The sequence below is a fragment of the Meriones unguiculatus genome, chromosome 7 (genome assembly GCF_030254825.1).
Source record: "Meriones unguiculatus strain TT.TT164.6M chromosome 7, Bangor_MerUng_6.1, whole genome shotgun sequence".
Classification (NCBI taxonomy): domain Eukaryota; kingdom Metazoa; phylum Chordata; class Mammalia; order Rodentia; family Muridae; genus Meriones; species Meriones unguiculatus.
The window spans coordinates 35353023-35369565 of record NC_083355.1 but is presented as its reverse complement, the minus strand read 5'-3'; the positions used below and the strand labels follow the sequence as shown (position 1 = coordinate 35369565).

Here is a 16543-nt window from a genome sequence, read left to right as displayed (position 1 = left end):
TCATCTTATGGTAAGCTTGGGGCAGGTGGTGGCAAAGGAGAGATACAATGGAATGAACTGATGCCACCTGGATATTGGGGAGATTTCCCGGTGTCTGTGAGCCAAGTATATGGAAGCAGAAGCATTTGGATCTTTGTGAGTTCAAGGCCAGCCTGGTCTACAGAGTGAGTTTCAGGACAGGTCCCAACACACAGAGAAACCTGCCTCGAAAAACCAAAAACCAACCAACCAACCAAACAAACAAAAACCAAAACTTTGTTTTATTTATTTATTCATTTAATTATTGTTTGTGTGCTCCTGCCACAGCATGCTTGTGGGGGTAGAGGACCTAGGGGAGGGGGGACTCAGTTCTTTTCCTCCACAGGGAGTGGGTCCAGGATGGAGCTCAGGCTGTCAAGCACAATGGAGAGCGTTTTTACCTGCTGAGCCATCTTGCCAGTCCTTTTTTATTTTGTAGTGCTGGACATCAAAACCAGGACCTTGTTCATTCCAGGCAGCCTGAACCAGACCCTCAGCAGCCGGCTGATGGCTTTTGGTGAGGATAGTGAGAGGCAAGAAAGGAAAGGAGGAAGCTACAGAAGTTAAAAAAAAGACCCATCCTACCAGCTACAGAAACCAGTTAGGTGGTGACTCCAATAAGGAAAGTAGGCTCAGTGATTGTGTGTGTGTGTGTGTGTGTGTGTGTGTGTGTGGCATGTGGGATCCTCTAGAGCTGGAGTTACCCATGTCTTCCTCTGGAAGAGCAAGAAGCACACGTAACCCTGATAGCCTTCTCTCCAGCCCACAAGACCCAGTGATTTTGTTTTATGAGACAGGGTTTCTCTGTGTAGCCCTCGATGTCTTGAAACTCTCTCTATAGATCAGGTTAGCCTCGAACTCACAGAGACCCTCCTGCACCGCCAGCGCCAGCACCACTACTAGCTCTCTGTCTTTTTTGCAAACACAAGCGACCTTGGGGAACCAGGGTAAATGTGTGAGCCTTTTGTCCCTCACACCCTTCACTTTTTAGCGCCAGGCTAGAGGAGGCACCGAGGGAAGCAGGAAAGGGGACACCTGGTGCGGGCACCCCCCTCTTTTCCTTTTACCCAGCGCTTCCCGGAAGCCCAAGAAGGGGCTGCATGTGTGTGTGTGTGTGTGTGTGTGTGTGTGTGTGTGTGTGTGTGTGTAGTGGAGGGGATACCTGGCCAGTCCACACCGATTTCCACAAAGCAGGACTTGGGAGCGCATGGCGGCAGGCTGGGAAGGGCGTGAGGTGGAGGGGCTCCCAGCGAGCGTGCTGGTCACCGTCTGTGGGGCGGCACCGCCATCTGCACACATCTACATACATCTACATGCAGGGCCGGTGGGGGCACCGCCGCCCTCCAACCAGGCCGGGCGAGGAGGGAGGGGAGCTCTCCCCGGGGGCAAACCGAGAGGCGCCCTCTTCACGCTTTCCGAAAACTCAGCGCGGCCTTCCGGGTCTGGGACGGCTGGGCCTGGAGGCGCATACCCCGCGATGGGGAGGTGAGGCAGGAGGGCCGAGGGTTCCCGGCAGCCTGCGCGACATCGTTACCCTGTCTCCAGGGAGAGACGCTGAATAGTAAACGCGGGGCCCGCGCCACCGGCGGACCCTGTGAGGCCCCGTCCTAGCCTCCGCGCTCTAGGCCTTGCTCTCCGCGAACCTGTCGCGCACGTGCGGCCGTGAACTCACAAACAGGGAGGTTTCCACATCCTTAAATCATGTTTCCAGCACGCGTTTAAGTGTGCGTGGGAGCCAGCAGGCGGAGGCCGGGCATTTGCTTGCTGGCGTAGCCTGAACAATTACCGTAGTGCGCAGCCGTTTAAACTTCCATTGAGTTAACAAATGGAAGAACACGCCCAAGCGGCTTGTTTTCAGTCACTCTTAGAAGAGAAAGCCCCGAGAAGTTGGTGTCGAGGCCCGACTGGCCCCGCACGTGGCGGCCCACGGTGACACTTGACCTCCTGCTCTGGGCCAGCCTTATTTTCACGGCGTGCAAATAACTGGCAGGCTGACGTTTCCTTTGTTTGTTTGTTTGTTTGTTTGTTTGTTTGTTAAGGGTATGAATGTTAACGTAAGCCCAGGTCATGTGTACCCGGCGCCTTCCGAGGCCAGAAGATGGCGCCAAATCCCCGGGAATGGACAGTCTTAGGCCTTGTGGGGGATGTGGGCTCCGAGGTGGAGGACAGGAACTAAATCCGGGTCTTCTTCTGCAAGAGCAGCAAGTGCTCTTCACTGCCAAGCCACTTCTCCGGGCTCCAGCGCGTTATTCCTGGGGTTGTCAGCTAAAGTGCTTCCACCCAAAGTGTGACCTTGGAGGGGTGAGAGGTGGTGCTGCAGACCCCAGCAAGTAGCCAGGGAGACTGCGTGGAGGAGGAGTTAGCTGTTACCATCCTGCGTTGCCCTGAGCTCTAATGGTAAAGCTAATCCTAGGGAAAAACAAAACACAAACGAACGCACAAACAAAAAAGAAAATAGCCCCACCAGTGGCCAGGCAGCAGGCCTCAAGAAGGGATCTTCCAGAGAGGAGGTCTTCTCTCTGAAGACTTTTGGGTGGCTGAGATTTGGTTTACCCGCTCGGCCCAGCCCTTAACCCTCTGGTTCAAGTTGTCCTGCTGCCTTAGCCTTCCAAGTAGACGGAACCGCAGTCATAGGGCCTTCAACAGCTTAAGTTTGAACCTGAGCTTCTGATCCTCCTGCCCCCACCTCCCAAGTTCCGGGTTTTACAGGTGTTGCCATCACGCCTAGTTTACACTAGCGATGGGAATCGTGGCTTCGGGAATGCTAGGCATGCGCTCTGTCTTCCAGCTGAGCCGCATCTCCAGCCCCTCCCTAAGGCTTTGAATGGAAAAGGCCCCTAACCAGAAATGTCCCCGCTCATCACTGCCCAGCCTGCTCTGACCTTAGCCGCCCCTAGGGTTCCTCCACAATCTCCACAGCAACACTGCAGCCAGGGAAGCAGACTTCGGGGCTGGCTCAGCTAAGTCAAGGCTTCCTGACCCCACACACATCTGCATCGCTCTTTCAGCTTTTAGTATCCTCCTCCTCTCTCGCTGTGGATGTAAAATGTCCCCTTTGTTTTAATAGCTAAATTATAAGTCTTCTGTTTTTGTGGATTTTAATGGGGTTGAAAGCATTTCAGCACTTAAAGGTCTCTCACGTTTTCTCCTGGCATCGCAGGGTCAGTGTTCACGCTAAACCTCTGGCCTGCCTAAGCCTGTTTTGGGTCACGTGCAGTAGAAATCCAGTATGTGTGCTTTTCGGTTGGCCGAACACTTGTTCATGGGGGTGTGTGAGTGTATTCACAGTAGCATTCAGGGAATGTTTCCCCACCATGATAGGGTTTCTCTGTGTAGCCGTAGCTGTCCTGAACTGGCTTTGTAGAACAGGCTGACCTTAAACTGACAGAGATCTGCCTCCCTGTATTTGGGCCACCACACTCCGCTTTAAAGCCGTTTTTTTTTTGTTTTTTGTTTTTTTAAGATTTATTATTTATACAACATTTTGCCTGCATGTATGCCTTCCACCAGCAGAGGGCACCAGATCTCACTATAGAGGGTTGTGAGCCACCATGTGGTTGCTGGGAATTGACCTCCAGACCTCTGGAAGAGCAGCCAGGGCTCTTAACCTCTGAGACATCTTTTTTTTTTTTTTAAATGACCATTTTAGATGTAGCCCTTCTATATCAAATTCCTGATTTACTTGGGTCTATGTCCTGAAATTTCTGTTCTATTTTGTGAATTCATTTTGTATGTCAGGTTGAAATTTATTGAGTGAGCAGAAACCATTACAACAAAATTTGATGTAACAGATTTGAAAAGGAACTGGTTTCTGTTGTTGTAGTTGTTTTACATTTATTCATTTTGTGTGTGTAGCTCTGACCTGGCCTGAGAATTACTATGTAGCCCAAATTGGCATAGCCACCCTGCCTCTGTTCCTCACGTATGTGGATTAGAGTGACCCCCCCTGCTCCTGGTCTTCATGGTTGTTCTTGCAAATATATCATATCTGAGTTAAATGCCAGGCAAGTTTTAAGAGAAACTTTTTTTGAAACTTTACATATGTATGTCAGAGGATGATTTGCGGGGGGGGGGGGGTTGGTTCTCTTTGCGGGGGGATTGTACTCACGTCATCAGGCTTGGTGACAAACGTCTATGCCACTAAACCATCTCTGCCAGCCCTGCCTAGGCAGGTTGAAAGCATTTTTTAAAATTCTAAATGTACGGGGGAGCAGCCTTACCAGGCCATAGTAGAGGACAACGCAGCCATTTTTGATGTGAACTGATAGACTAAGATCAGAAAGGAGAGGAGAACCTCCCCTATCAGTGGACTTGGGGAGTGGCATGCATGCAGAGGGAGGAGGGAGGGTGGGATTGGGAGGGGAGGAGGGAGGGGCTTATGGGGGATGCAGAATGAATAAAGTGTAATTGATGAAAAATTTTAAAAAAAGGGAAAAAAATTCTAAATGTACATAAAGTTATCCCGCCTTTCATGTGCTGCATCTGAACCCTTTTTATTGTAATTGTTCACATATTTTGTGCAACCAATCTTCAGAACTTCTTCATTGTGTGAAATGGAAACCATACCCATTAAGCAACCATTTCCCATTTTCCTTTCCCCACAGCTTCTGACAAATCTTCATCCTTTTAGCTTCTGTGAATATTACACTAAAATCATATAGTAATTTTATTTGGCTTTGTTGTTGTTTTGAGCAAGGTTCCATGTAGTTTAGACTGGCTTCCAGACTCAATATTTAGCCAAGGATGATCATGAGCTGGCCCTCATGCTTCTGACTCTCAAGTGCTGGGAATACAAGTGTATAAAACCATGCTCAGCTCTCTGTCTTAGTACATCAAGGTCCATCCACATTATAGTATTGTCATCATTTCCTTTCATGTGCTGAGGTGCATGTTAGTCAGAGGACAACTTGAGGGAGCCATTTCTCCTTGACCAGATGAACTGAAGTTGGAACTTGAGTTGTCTTGGTCACATTTTCCTTTATAAAGACTGGGTTTCATTTTAAGGATGCCACATTTTTACAGTGGCAGGTGTTTGGGGCCTTTCTACCTTTGACTGTTAATATTGCTATAGACATGGATGTCCAGATGGGTTGAAATCCTTCCGGCAGAATTGCTGGATCACATAGCAAATATAGTTAAAGTTTTTTGAGGATCCTCCATATTGTTTCCCATAGAACCTACCATTTCACGTTTCCACGACAGCACACGAGGACCCAATTCCTCCACATCCTCACCACACTTGTTCTGAAACAGTTATCCTAGCAGGTATTAGAGTTCACTTCCGGGAGCACTGCCGGGTATTCAGTTCAGAACCTCACACATTGTACGTTCTACCACTAAGCTACACCCCAGACCATCTTGAATTTTTCTGTAGTAGTCACTGTCTGAAGTATCTGCAGTTCGGTAGTATCTGCCACAAGGTGAGCTGTGCATTATTCGTTAAATAACGCAGACATCAGGAAGATGACAAGCTGGGAGCAGCTTGAATATTGCCAGCATGAGACTGTATGGGAAGTGCTTCAACGAAGTCTGGAGTAACATGCTCCACGCAGAATTATGATAATTCAAACTTTTTGCAGAAAGACAAACTGCAGAGGAAGCAAGCAGTGAAATGCAGGTCAAAGTAGGTTTTTGTCCAGGGAACTTGGCTTTCCTGTATTTCAGAGTGAGGCCTCTGGCCTGGGGAGATGGCTCGGCAGTCAAGTGGGTAAGAGGCTGCTTGTCCGGTCTGGTTCCAGCATCTTCGCCATGAGGCAGCCTACAACCACCTGCGTGGAAATCCAGCTCCAGGGCACCTGACGTGGTCTCCTGGCCCTTGCAGAGAACCACGGGCAGGCAGCATGCACTTACACATTTCAAAATATACGGCCTCATTTCCCGTCACTCTTTTGACTGGCTGTTTCAGGGTAGAGTTCTTTCTAGAGTATCTATCTCCTTTCCATGAGGAAGAGTTTTTTGTTTTTTGTTTTTTTTTTTTCAGTTGCGGGGCAGTTGGAACTGAAACTCAGATTGGGGTTGCAGGGCGACGGAGACTCCACTCTCATCTTTTCAGCTGAGCTCTAAGCCTTCTCTGGCAGGAAGGCTAGTGAGGAGGTACGGCAGCTCTCTGCCACACTAACACTGTCACTTCCAAGGGCCAAAACGAGTGTGGTTACCAACGCTGTCTCCATAGACCTCTGCAGCACCTCTTCATTTCTTGAACCAAAGCACTTTTGTTCTAGCTTCAAGTTTCTCTCAAACGATTCTCCAGTGAGAACAGTCTACACCTTAAAACCCCTGAATTCCAACCCAAAGCAACCACAACTCAATTGGAAACATACACTATGAATGCAGGAACACTCTATTTATTAGATCAATAACTCATTTAGCAATACAAGTACAGAATATATCACAATGCTGGTTACAAACATACTTAGTGTGGCTTAATAGTTACAAATAACGGTGGGTGCTACAAGTGGGTGAGAATGATAGGAAAGGCCGTTCTGACTCAACCGTCTTCAGAATCTATTACTGACCATCGATATTTCTATAGAAATTACTGCGGCACTAGTAGTGGGGATTTTCATGTAAAGAATGCTAGTGATTCATCTGCAATTATTCCATTAAGGGTTTTGTTTATTTTGAACCTATTAAACTAAAACCCCTGTTGCTTAATAAGGTATAAAAATAGTACTGACCTGGTAATATTTAATAAAATGTAGCATTCATTCACATAATAAAGTAAAACTAAATTGAAAAGTTTTAGTCACCATGGCAACATGTCTTCCCATAAAAGGAATATACAGATATGAGTGATGTTATACAAATGGTACCTGCAATTCAGTGATCCAACATTTTGTGCACCACAACCAAGTTTCCTAGATATCTCTATATAGCATATATATTTAATCATAAATTTTACTTTTGAAAAACATGTGCACTTCAACAAACTCATTAAGGCCACTCATGCTAGATACCTAGAACCGCAATTAACAATAGTGTTAAATTCTAAAGCACACTCCTTCAAATCACCATCAGGGAAAAAGCCAGTTTTCTGCCTAAAACATTCCTGAGATCTGGGGACAGAAGAACTACTACTGTTAAATCTGTACACTAACCCAAATGTTCTATTTAAGATAAATCTTTTTTTCCAGGTAATCTGAAGTCCTCTAAAGCCAAGAGGCAAAGTGTTAATCTTTAAAACAAAAATAAAACTCTTAAAAATCAGTAATTATAAATAATTTTTTTTTTCCCAGTAGTAACTTTGCCATCCAGAAAAAGAAGACTGGAAGCTTCAGGGCTAAAAACCCTAGGGGAAAACATAAAAAATAAAAATAAAAAAAAAAAGTGGCAGTTAGTAACACCTGTTGCTTAGCAAACTGTTCTCTGAATTTGCAAAGTTTTGGCCCAAAGCTTGCATCACAGACTCAGCTGTTTGCTCTATAAAGACAAGTCCAATGGCAGCTCAGAACTTCCAAGCTCGAAGCTGCTGCACTTCATTGTATTCTTGAGACAGGGTCTGAGAGGCTGCCCTGGTGATGTGAAGTGATTCTCCTGCCTCTGCCTCCCAGGTAGCTGGGATTAAACCTTGCGCCATCACAGGCAGCTTCCTGTACCTCACGGTCCTCTAGTGGCCAGCACAAAAGGCTGATCCTCACGGCAGGCAGGGTTCCCAGGCAGGGGACTGAGCTGGTGTTTAAAGGACAGCATACAGCCATGGAGAAAGAGTCCAAATCTAGTTCGAGGACCATAAATATTACGTACTAAAAACCCAGTTGGTGCTATTAAACCGCATGCTAGCAACTCAGCTGTGTCACAGGCACGAGCTCCCTCGTGGCCCCGCTCAAGTAGCACCAAGCTTAGGAATAAGAGAATTTAAGGGAGGACGAGATCATAGGCCTTTATTTAAAATTATATGCAAGCTGTGGTAAGTGTGAGGTAAACTTTAGTTTTTCCTTTGAGATTTTTGTTTGTAGCCCAGGCTGTCTGGAACTTAACATCTTCCTGCCTCACTCAGCCTCCGGAATACTGAGGAGATATATATATATATAATATATTACACCCTGCTTTAGCGAAGTTTTAAAAGTAAAATTATGATGGCATTCATCTCACTACATTCTCAGTATCCTTGCTAAAGGGATATTTCCCACACTTGAAATCATTAGGTATTGCTTTCTCACTAGAATCAGAACACATCAAGTCATTTCATTTAAGAAAACAGACTGCTACAGTGTAGGCATTAGAATAACTTTTATGATACAGAAAATCATATTGAAGGAGTAGTAAGACGGAGAAACTGACAACAGCGATGCCGGAGGTTGGGGCTGGTTGTCATCTGACATTATCTGTGATCACAGACTTCTAAAGAATGTCATCACTGAGTATGAGTTAAGTGTGAACTGAGCTGAGGAAGATGAGCCTTAAGTTACCTGACTATGCAAAATGCTGTATGTGCACAACACCAACAACTCAGATTAAATAAAAATAATTCATGGGGAAACTTAAGTTTCAAAATATTTATTGAAAAACAATTTACCATGACATTCCTATACCACAAACATACCACAGGGCTCTAAATAGCCAATAAAAGTATACAAAGCCTATCCTGAAAATGTCTTTGGAGGTATCAAATATATAGGCCTGTGAGGCTCGAGCTGAGTAACTGGGAAACACTCCTCCTTGGTCACACAGACTCCTTGGGTAATAGAGGTGACACCTGGCAAGACTGTAGTTAAGGGGGAGGGGGGCAGATGGATAAACTGCAAGTGAACCAATTGATTCTTTGAAGAATTTAATCAGAAATTCAGACAGAGCAATAAATTCAAGTCACTGAACCCAAAGTTGTGTCAGGGTGTGGGCTAGCCTCACCTGCTGGGATACGCTCCCATTAAGTTCCCTTCTAAGGACCTAAGCGCACTGGCTTAACACTATGATTGCAAATAGCAGTTTCAAACAAAGTTAAAATTGGGACGTTAAAAAAAGTTTAAGATAAATCCTGAAGCCTCTAAATTAAAGTTTCTGTTCTCTACATGATAACTTTGCTTTCCTTTACTCGACGAGCATGCTAAAAGAACAAAATTTGACACATACCCACTCACCTACATACTACTCCAAGCATTCACTGCCAAGAGCAGTGTATCTAATGGCCAAGTCAGGGACCCCTGAAAATAGGGGAGAAACCCGTATTCTTAACTACAGAAGCACGAGATGGGCCACTGTGCTAAGAATTGAGGTAACAGCAAAAGATCTTTTTTGTTACATGTCACACTTAGGAATTATTAGCTCCACATTAAATAACCTGGCTAGCTTTAAAAAATTAAAAAAAAACCAACAAAGCCCCAATCAGTGAAAAAGACATTATAGGAGGATCTTTCCACTTGCCTCCTGGATTTCAGTTAAAATGACTGGTTGTACTAGTATTTATTTTCCACAAAAATGAAGGACTTCCTAAGACTTTTTTTGTGCATTCAAGCTTCTTAATCCCCACAAACCATACAATAAACCTAAAATTCTCATCTGGACATGAGTTATGTCAGGACTCTTAGTCAGTATGCTTGTTAACTACATGGAGTACTAGGGCGGATTAAAATCGCCGCAGCAGACAGTTACAGAATTGCTTATGACACTGCCACCCACGTACCGTGACTAAAGATTTGCCGCTGACATTGTCCACATCCCATAGTTTTGTATCTGCGATACAAGTAAAACTCTTGCATTAGTACTTTGCACTCTATCTAAATCAAATTGTTCTATTGGAAAAGGCAAGTGCAGTGACTAAAATAATAATCTAAAGCCTCTGGTCCAAATAACACCTTCCACAGTTGCCTGGTCCTTTTAGATCCTTCTGGTCCTGTTAGCAAACACTATTAGAGCATCTCACCACTGTACCAAAAACAAAGAGTTCGAACTGCTGGTCTACCTGGTGTTCTGTGACTGACAGATCAACACTGGTCCAGTCAGATGAATCTGACAGTCCTCACTGAACTGTAGTTCTGGAATGGCTGTGTGCACTGATCTGGGAAAGCTAGCCAAAGCTGTGTGAGGGCGCCCCTGCTCCCCTTTATTAGTACCTGTGTTACTTTTCTATACTGCATATAAAGAGTTTTCCATAAAATTTCCTTACAATACAGTATTGAATACCTCCACATGGAAGAATTACATGTTAAAAGTTGTTAAAATCATCCTTACATAATAAGAATGCAACTCTTTTAAACTCTTAAATAGTTTTATTTAGGGGTTCTTTTTTTCTTTCAGGCTTTCTGAAAAATGAATTATTTTTTAAAAAGGAAAAAAAAAGGTATCCTGTTGTTCTACTAGGGTGAGAACGTGGGACTACTTACACACGCGGCACATGCTGATCTAACTCAATATATGCTTATTCTACAGGAACTGCAATACAGGACTACCCGAAATAGGGTCTTCAATGGACTGGACCAGTGTTTCAATGCAAATGCCAGCCCCAAAACAACATGGTTTTGATTTCACAGTATGAATTCCCCAGACTCTGGGAAAAGGTAATTGTTAGCTGAGGCTGTCCCTCAGCAGCTTGGTCCCTCGACATTCTGAGACATCAGGAAGGACTGCACCACTTCCTCAGTGGACTGGGGGCTGCTGCTGACGTCTTCAAGGGCATCGGTCACTGAATACTGTCGATCTCGCAACCGGTTCCAGTTAGACAGAACGTTGTGATACTCAAACACTTTTTCATAATTTCCAATGGAGTTGTAAAGTTTAATGAGGCCTCGGTAATCATATTCTAGTCCACTGTAGCCTTCACCAAACAGTTTCTTCCCTAAAGGAACATAAAAACTTAAATCAAATAATGTACAATATTTTTTGTTTTGATTTTCATACAAGTTTAACTCTTTTTGTTTGTGTATTTATTTTTCAAGACAGGGTTTCTCTATATAGCCCTGGCTGTCCTCAAACTCAGAGATCTACCTACCTCTGTCTCCCTAGTACTGCAAGGCAAGCACCATTACTGCCAGGCACAAGTTAATTCTTTAAATAGGCTGGCTTGGTTTTAGTCCTATGGAAGGAAAACAAAACAAAACAATCCCTTTATCGATGCCTCTTAAATCACTCTCATCCAAAGGAGTCGGCTTTCCTAGGAGGCTAAAGTAAATTTCATGGGGGGAAAAAAGTTTGTAATTAATTCATTTGTATGCTTGTGTGTTCACACACTTATGCTATAGCATGTGTGGAGGCCATAGGATAACTTTTAGGAATCACTTCTATCATGTGAGTTCTCAAGAAAAAATTAAAGTCATCTAAATTGATAAGCCATTTAACCAACCCAAAATTTCTGGTTTAAGGACTAACATTTTTAAGGATATTTTAATCCTTAAATAATATGGAAGATTTACAGAGTCTTTCTCGGTAGCCCTGGCTGTTCTGGAACTCACTATGTAGACCAGGTTGGCCTCAAACTCAAGATCTGACAACCTCTGCCTTTTGAGTGCTAGAATAGAGGCATGTGCCACGATTTCTGACTAGTTTTGGTTTGTTGTTTGTGTTTGAGACAGGGTTTCTCTGTGTAGCCCTGGCTCTCCTGGAGCTCCCTCTGTAGACCAGGCTGGCCTTGAATTCACACAGATGTGCCTGCCTTTGCCTTCGCAGTGCTCAGATAACAGGTATACCACTGCCTAGGAAGTTTTGTTTTGTTTTTAAAGCAAAGTGTGATGGTTTTGTTGTTGTTATTGTTTCAAGTTGATAGAACCCTAGAGTGCACCTAGGAAGAAGAAAGCTCAACTGATTGGCCTGTGGTCAACAGATTGGCCTGTGGTCACTGTCTGTAAGAGAAGATGTCTTAGCTGGGTGCAGTGGTGGGTGCATGCTTGTGATCCAGCATTCAGGAAGGCAGAGGGAGGCAGATCCGAGTTCAGTGCCAGCCTGGTCTACAAATCAGGTCTGAGAAAGCCAAGGCTACACTGAGAAACCCTGTTTTGAAAAATCAAAAACAAAACAAAAATTAAGAGCCTTTTTGATTGATGATTAATGTGAAAGAGCCTGGCTATTGTGAGTGGCACCATCCTCAGGCAGGTAGTATCCTGGGCTGTGTACGAAAGCTTGCTGGGCATGAACGAGCCAGTGAGCTCGCGAGCAAGCAGCTTCCCTATGGCTGCTGCCTTGAGTTACTGCCGTAACTTTCCTCAATGACCTGGAAGTATAAGATGAAATAAACCATTTCCTCCCCAAGTTGCTTTTGGATCATGGTGTTTTTGTTATAGTAACAGAAAAACAAAAACAAAAACAGAACAACAGTATAAAGAGTATCTAAAATATGCTTATTTTGTGTATGAAAGACAATAAATCATGGTGGGGTGAATGCCTTTAATTCCAGCACTTGGGAGGCAGAGGTAGGCAGATCTCTGTGAGTTTGAGGCTAGCCAAATTCCAGGTCTGCCAGGGCTACACAAAGAGAAACCCTGTCTTGAAATATCCACACCACACCCCCAACAAAACCAAAAAATATAAAGGAATATAAGAAAATACTTATTCATCTGCCTTTGTGTAAAATGATACATAGAAAAATAAGCCAGAAAAAAATGAGACCGGTCAACCGAAGCAGGTGTTCTGAGAACTAACTAGGTTAGAAGCAATTAAGGAAATTATCCGTCATAAGGATCTTAAGAACATTAGTATTTCACATACTCAGGAATTGATCAAGTAAGCAATATACATTAGTTAAGACACATATGGATCACCCTTTGTAACAAAGACAGCAAAGGGAAAGGACACTGTTGAAGAAATGGTCCCGGGTCAACTATGTAGATACATAGAAGAAGTGAAATTTGATTCCTTGTAAGATGAACAATTTTAGAATTGAATTGCAGATCTAACCATGAATGGTTACATAAAGTGTCCAGAAGATGATCTTGTAGAAGAGTACTGGTAGGGGGAAAAAAATCCCTCAAAATAAATTTAAAAGGCGCTAATGATAAAAAAAAAAAAAAAAAATAGCACATCAAGGCATCCCATTAAACTAAGGAGGTTCTTAGGCTGGCTGTGGCAGTACATGCCTGTGATTCCAGCATCAGGACGAAGCAGGCTTCAATACCAGCCTGAGCTACATGAGTCCCTGTATCAACAAACACACAACCAAAATGAAATGAAGTGAAAAGAAACAAGAAAACAAACCACAGGATGAGAGGACATCTTGCAGCCCAGGCAACCAACAGGGCTCACAGCTACGGAACATGAAGAATCTTCTGGTCAACAATGCCAGACGATTCAACATGAAAGCGGGGAAGGACAGTAACAGCAGTTTCATACAATGAGCTAAAACCATCAAATGGAAACAATCCAAATGCTCGGTGTTCATTAAATGTAGACTAAGAATGCAGACATTCAGTGATGGCCCACGCCTTTAATCCCAGCATGGGGGAGGCCAGAGGCAGGCCAGCCCGGTCTACAAAGTATTACAGGACAGCCAAAGCTACAAAGAAGAACCCTATCTCAACAAACAGAATATAGCTCTCTGACACCTGAGTAAGTAAGATTTAAAGGTAACCTACCAATTGCTATAGATCGTAAATACAGTTTCTCAGCATTTTCATATTGATTCATGTCATAATTATATAAGGATGCCAGATGTCCCACCGAAAGGGCTACTTCATAATCTTCTTGACCAAGAAGCTGCTCCTTAATCTGAATTGCTTTTATGTGCATTTCTTCAGCTTCCTGAAAAACAGGCCAAATACAACATTAGACTGTACTTTTTCTTAATACAATTCTACTCAATGTGCGAGTTTGTTCTAAGTATCAACCACAGCTTATAAAAGCCATTAGGTAGTAAGATCAAAGACCAGCCTATGCCTTTTCCAAAAGCTGCTAATGAAAAACATTATGGTTTTAGTAAACTGCACACAAGCTGATGACAGTAATGGTCCAAAAGCCTAAAGTGATACAGGTAAAGGTTAAACATTCTAAGCTAGGTGTGGTGCGACATATCTGTATTTCCAACAACAGGCAGGCAGAGGCAGGAATGACTGATAGTTCAAGCCAGCCAGGGCTACAGAGAGAAGATGCTGTCATAAAAAACCCAAAAGCATCAAAAACTTTAAAAAGAGCAGTAAAGAGCCTCCTAAAATGAACATGAAGACAGGCACGACAGCATACAACTTAATTCTTGCAGTGACAGGTAGAAAAGCCAGAACTACATAGCCAGACCCTATCTCAAAAAAAGAAAAAAAATTTCTTTGAGTTACCACATCCCCAAAAATAATTTCAACTTGTTAGAGATGGTACTGCCTTATGCAGACATGTGCATGAGAGCATGTGCATACGCTTGTGTGTATGTATTACACACACATAAAATTTACAAAGAAAGAGAGACAGCCAGTGAGGTCCCCTAAATAGCTCAGGCTGGCACCAAACTAACAATCCCCCTCCCTCAGCCTTCCAAGCATTTAACTTAAGGAATATATTATTATTACTGACTAGCAACAAGAATCCTAACAGAAGACAGGAGTGCAGGCACACATCCCAGCACCCAGGGAGGCAGAGGCAGGCAGACGACTGTGAGTTTGTGGCCAGGCTGCTCCACAAAGAGTCCAGGAGAGGCAAAGCTGGAAACATAGAGAAAGCCTATCTCAAAAAACAAAACAAACAAACAAAACAAAATTCTAAAAGAAAATTAGTGTTAGGTGTTGTGCTAGATTTTGTAGCTCTTCTCTGAATACTTACTACAGGCTAGACATTGTGCTAAGACCTAAACATACTATGCTAGGACTTAAATATACTATGCTAGGAGATATGACTGAAGTCTGACTAAGATACCACCTTGTTAAATCAAAAACCTTTTTTTGTGGTCTTGATTCTGTCATTTCACTTACAATTTGACTACTCATTATTTTCTCAGTTCCCTTGGTGGTAGGTAAGATACTTATATGCTTTATTATTTAAGATTACTGAAGACTTACTATTTTAACTTAACTAATGTTTAGAAATAAAAGAATGCAAACCCCCTTTACCTTAAATTTCCTCATTGACTGATAAAGTCGTCCAAGGTTACCATAGTGTTTTGCAGTCTGTACATTAAATTCTCCAAAAGCTTTCTTAGCTAGCTGGAGAGAGGACAAGTGCAAGTCATGTGCTTCCTGAAGCAACCTCTGTTCCGTCTCTTTGTTGTGACAGTCAATTGCAATCTCCTCTAAAATGAGTGCTGGACAAACAAAGTGATGAATTAGGAAACTTAAAATCCACTTCCCCAAAAGGCTCAACATTTCATTGGCAATTGAAGACTGTAGTATTAACTGAATATTGACTACTCCACTGTATCAACAGACCACACACTGACTGTGGTCTAGAACTGGCCAATATCAAAGTAGTCTACATTTGTGAGATTTTTGTTGTTGTTGTTTTGCTTTGTTTTTGAGCTGGGCTCTTGATTTGTAGCCCAGGATGGCTTTGAATTCATGGCAATCCTCCTGCTTCAACTGCTTTCTAATGCTGGGATTCCATGTGTGCTATTGTGTTCAGCCAAACTATCCTACTTCAACAGCACAATTTTGGGAAAGTCGCTCTATTTATACAGAATATCTACTCAAGTTAAGGGGAAATGGTGTGCCTTAAATTAAGGGGAAATGGTGTGCCTTAAATTAAGGGGAAATGGTGTGCCTTAAATTACGCTGCAGAATCAGCTCCTACTGCCATACTCAGCCCCATTTTATAGGAGGTAAACAGCCACCTGGGAATGGTAGGGAATGCCTCTGTGAACAACAGGGAAGCTGAGGCAGCTGGATTGGGCGTTTAAGGATAGCCTTGGCTACAGGAGAAGTTCAAGGGCAGCCTGGACTATGAGACCTTGTCTCAAAAAAAAACCAAATCAACAAATCAACAAAAAAGTGAAGAGTAATGATAGAAGTCAAAGTTAAAGTTACGCAATTTCAAGAGGTACTTTAAGCACTTCTGACAATTCTGCAACCATCCTTTAAAACATAACCTCAAACCACACATAACTGAAAAACAAACAAACAGCAACAACAACAAAAAACAAGTTTCCTATTTCCTCCAATCAGGCCAATCAGGCCAGAAGACATTTCAGTTTCGAAGTTCCATTCAAAGTTTTCAAATCCCATATAAGACCTAAAGAATACAGATATTACCAGCTATTTTTATTTTACTGGCATTGTACAAAGGTAGTAAATAGAAAGATACCTTACGGCAGCATTTTTTTAAAAAGAAGGTTTAAAACAGTTTTAATACCAGACATAAGATTAAGAAGCTTAGAAGAAGGTACACACCTATGTATATTAAATAAAATGTACATGATATAATAGGTAAAAAAATAACAGATAATAAAGCTGGAAGAGTTACTAACTTTTCTCCCAACATTTATTTATTGTTTGAGTGGCAGGGACTGAACTTACATTGCAGGGCTTGGTAGCCAGTCTATTTACCCCCTTAGCCACCCCACTGGCCCTTTATCATTTAAAGAAAAAAAGGGCTACTGTAATCAACAAAATGGTGATTCAGTATTAGTGGGGCTTTGTGGAACAATTTATTTTTCTTATTATCTAACTTACTTGCTAGGATTAGAGTA

General features: G+C 43.0%; 1 protein-coding gene across 1 annotated transcript in view; it reads right to left on the bottom strand.

Annotated features, from left to right (window-relative positions):
- Window positions 1-6346: 6346 nt before the first annotated feature.
- The window catches only part of Appbp2 (amyloid beta precursor protein binding protein 2), a 48571-nt gene continuing 38374 nt past the window's right edge, over window positions 6347-16543 (bottom strand). Inside the window, exons 11-13 of the mRNA XM_021648371.2 lie at window positions 14973-15163; window positions 13515-13680; window positions 6347-10789 (exon numbers count right to left, since the gene is read on the bottom strand). Coding sequence (XP_021504046.1) covers window positions 10536-10789; window positions 13515-13680; window positions 14973-15163 — 611 coding nt within the window. The 3' untranslated portion in view covers window positions 6347-10535. The remainder of the gene's footprint in view (window positions 10790-13514; window positions 13681-14972; window positions 15164-16543) is intronic.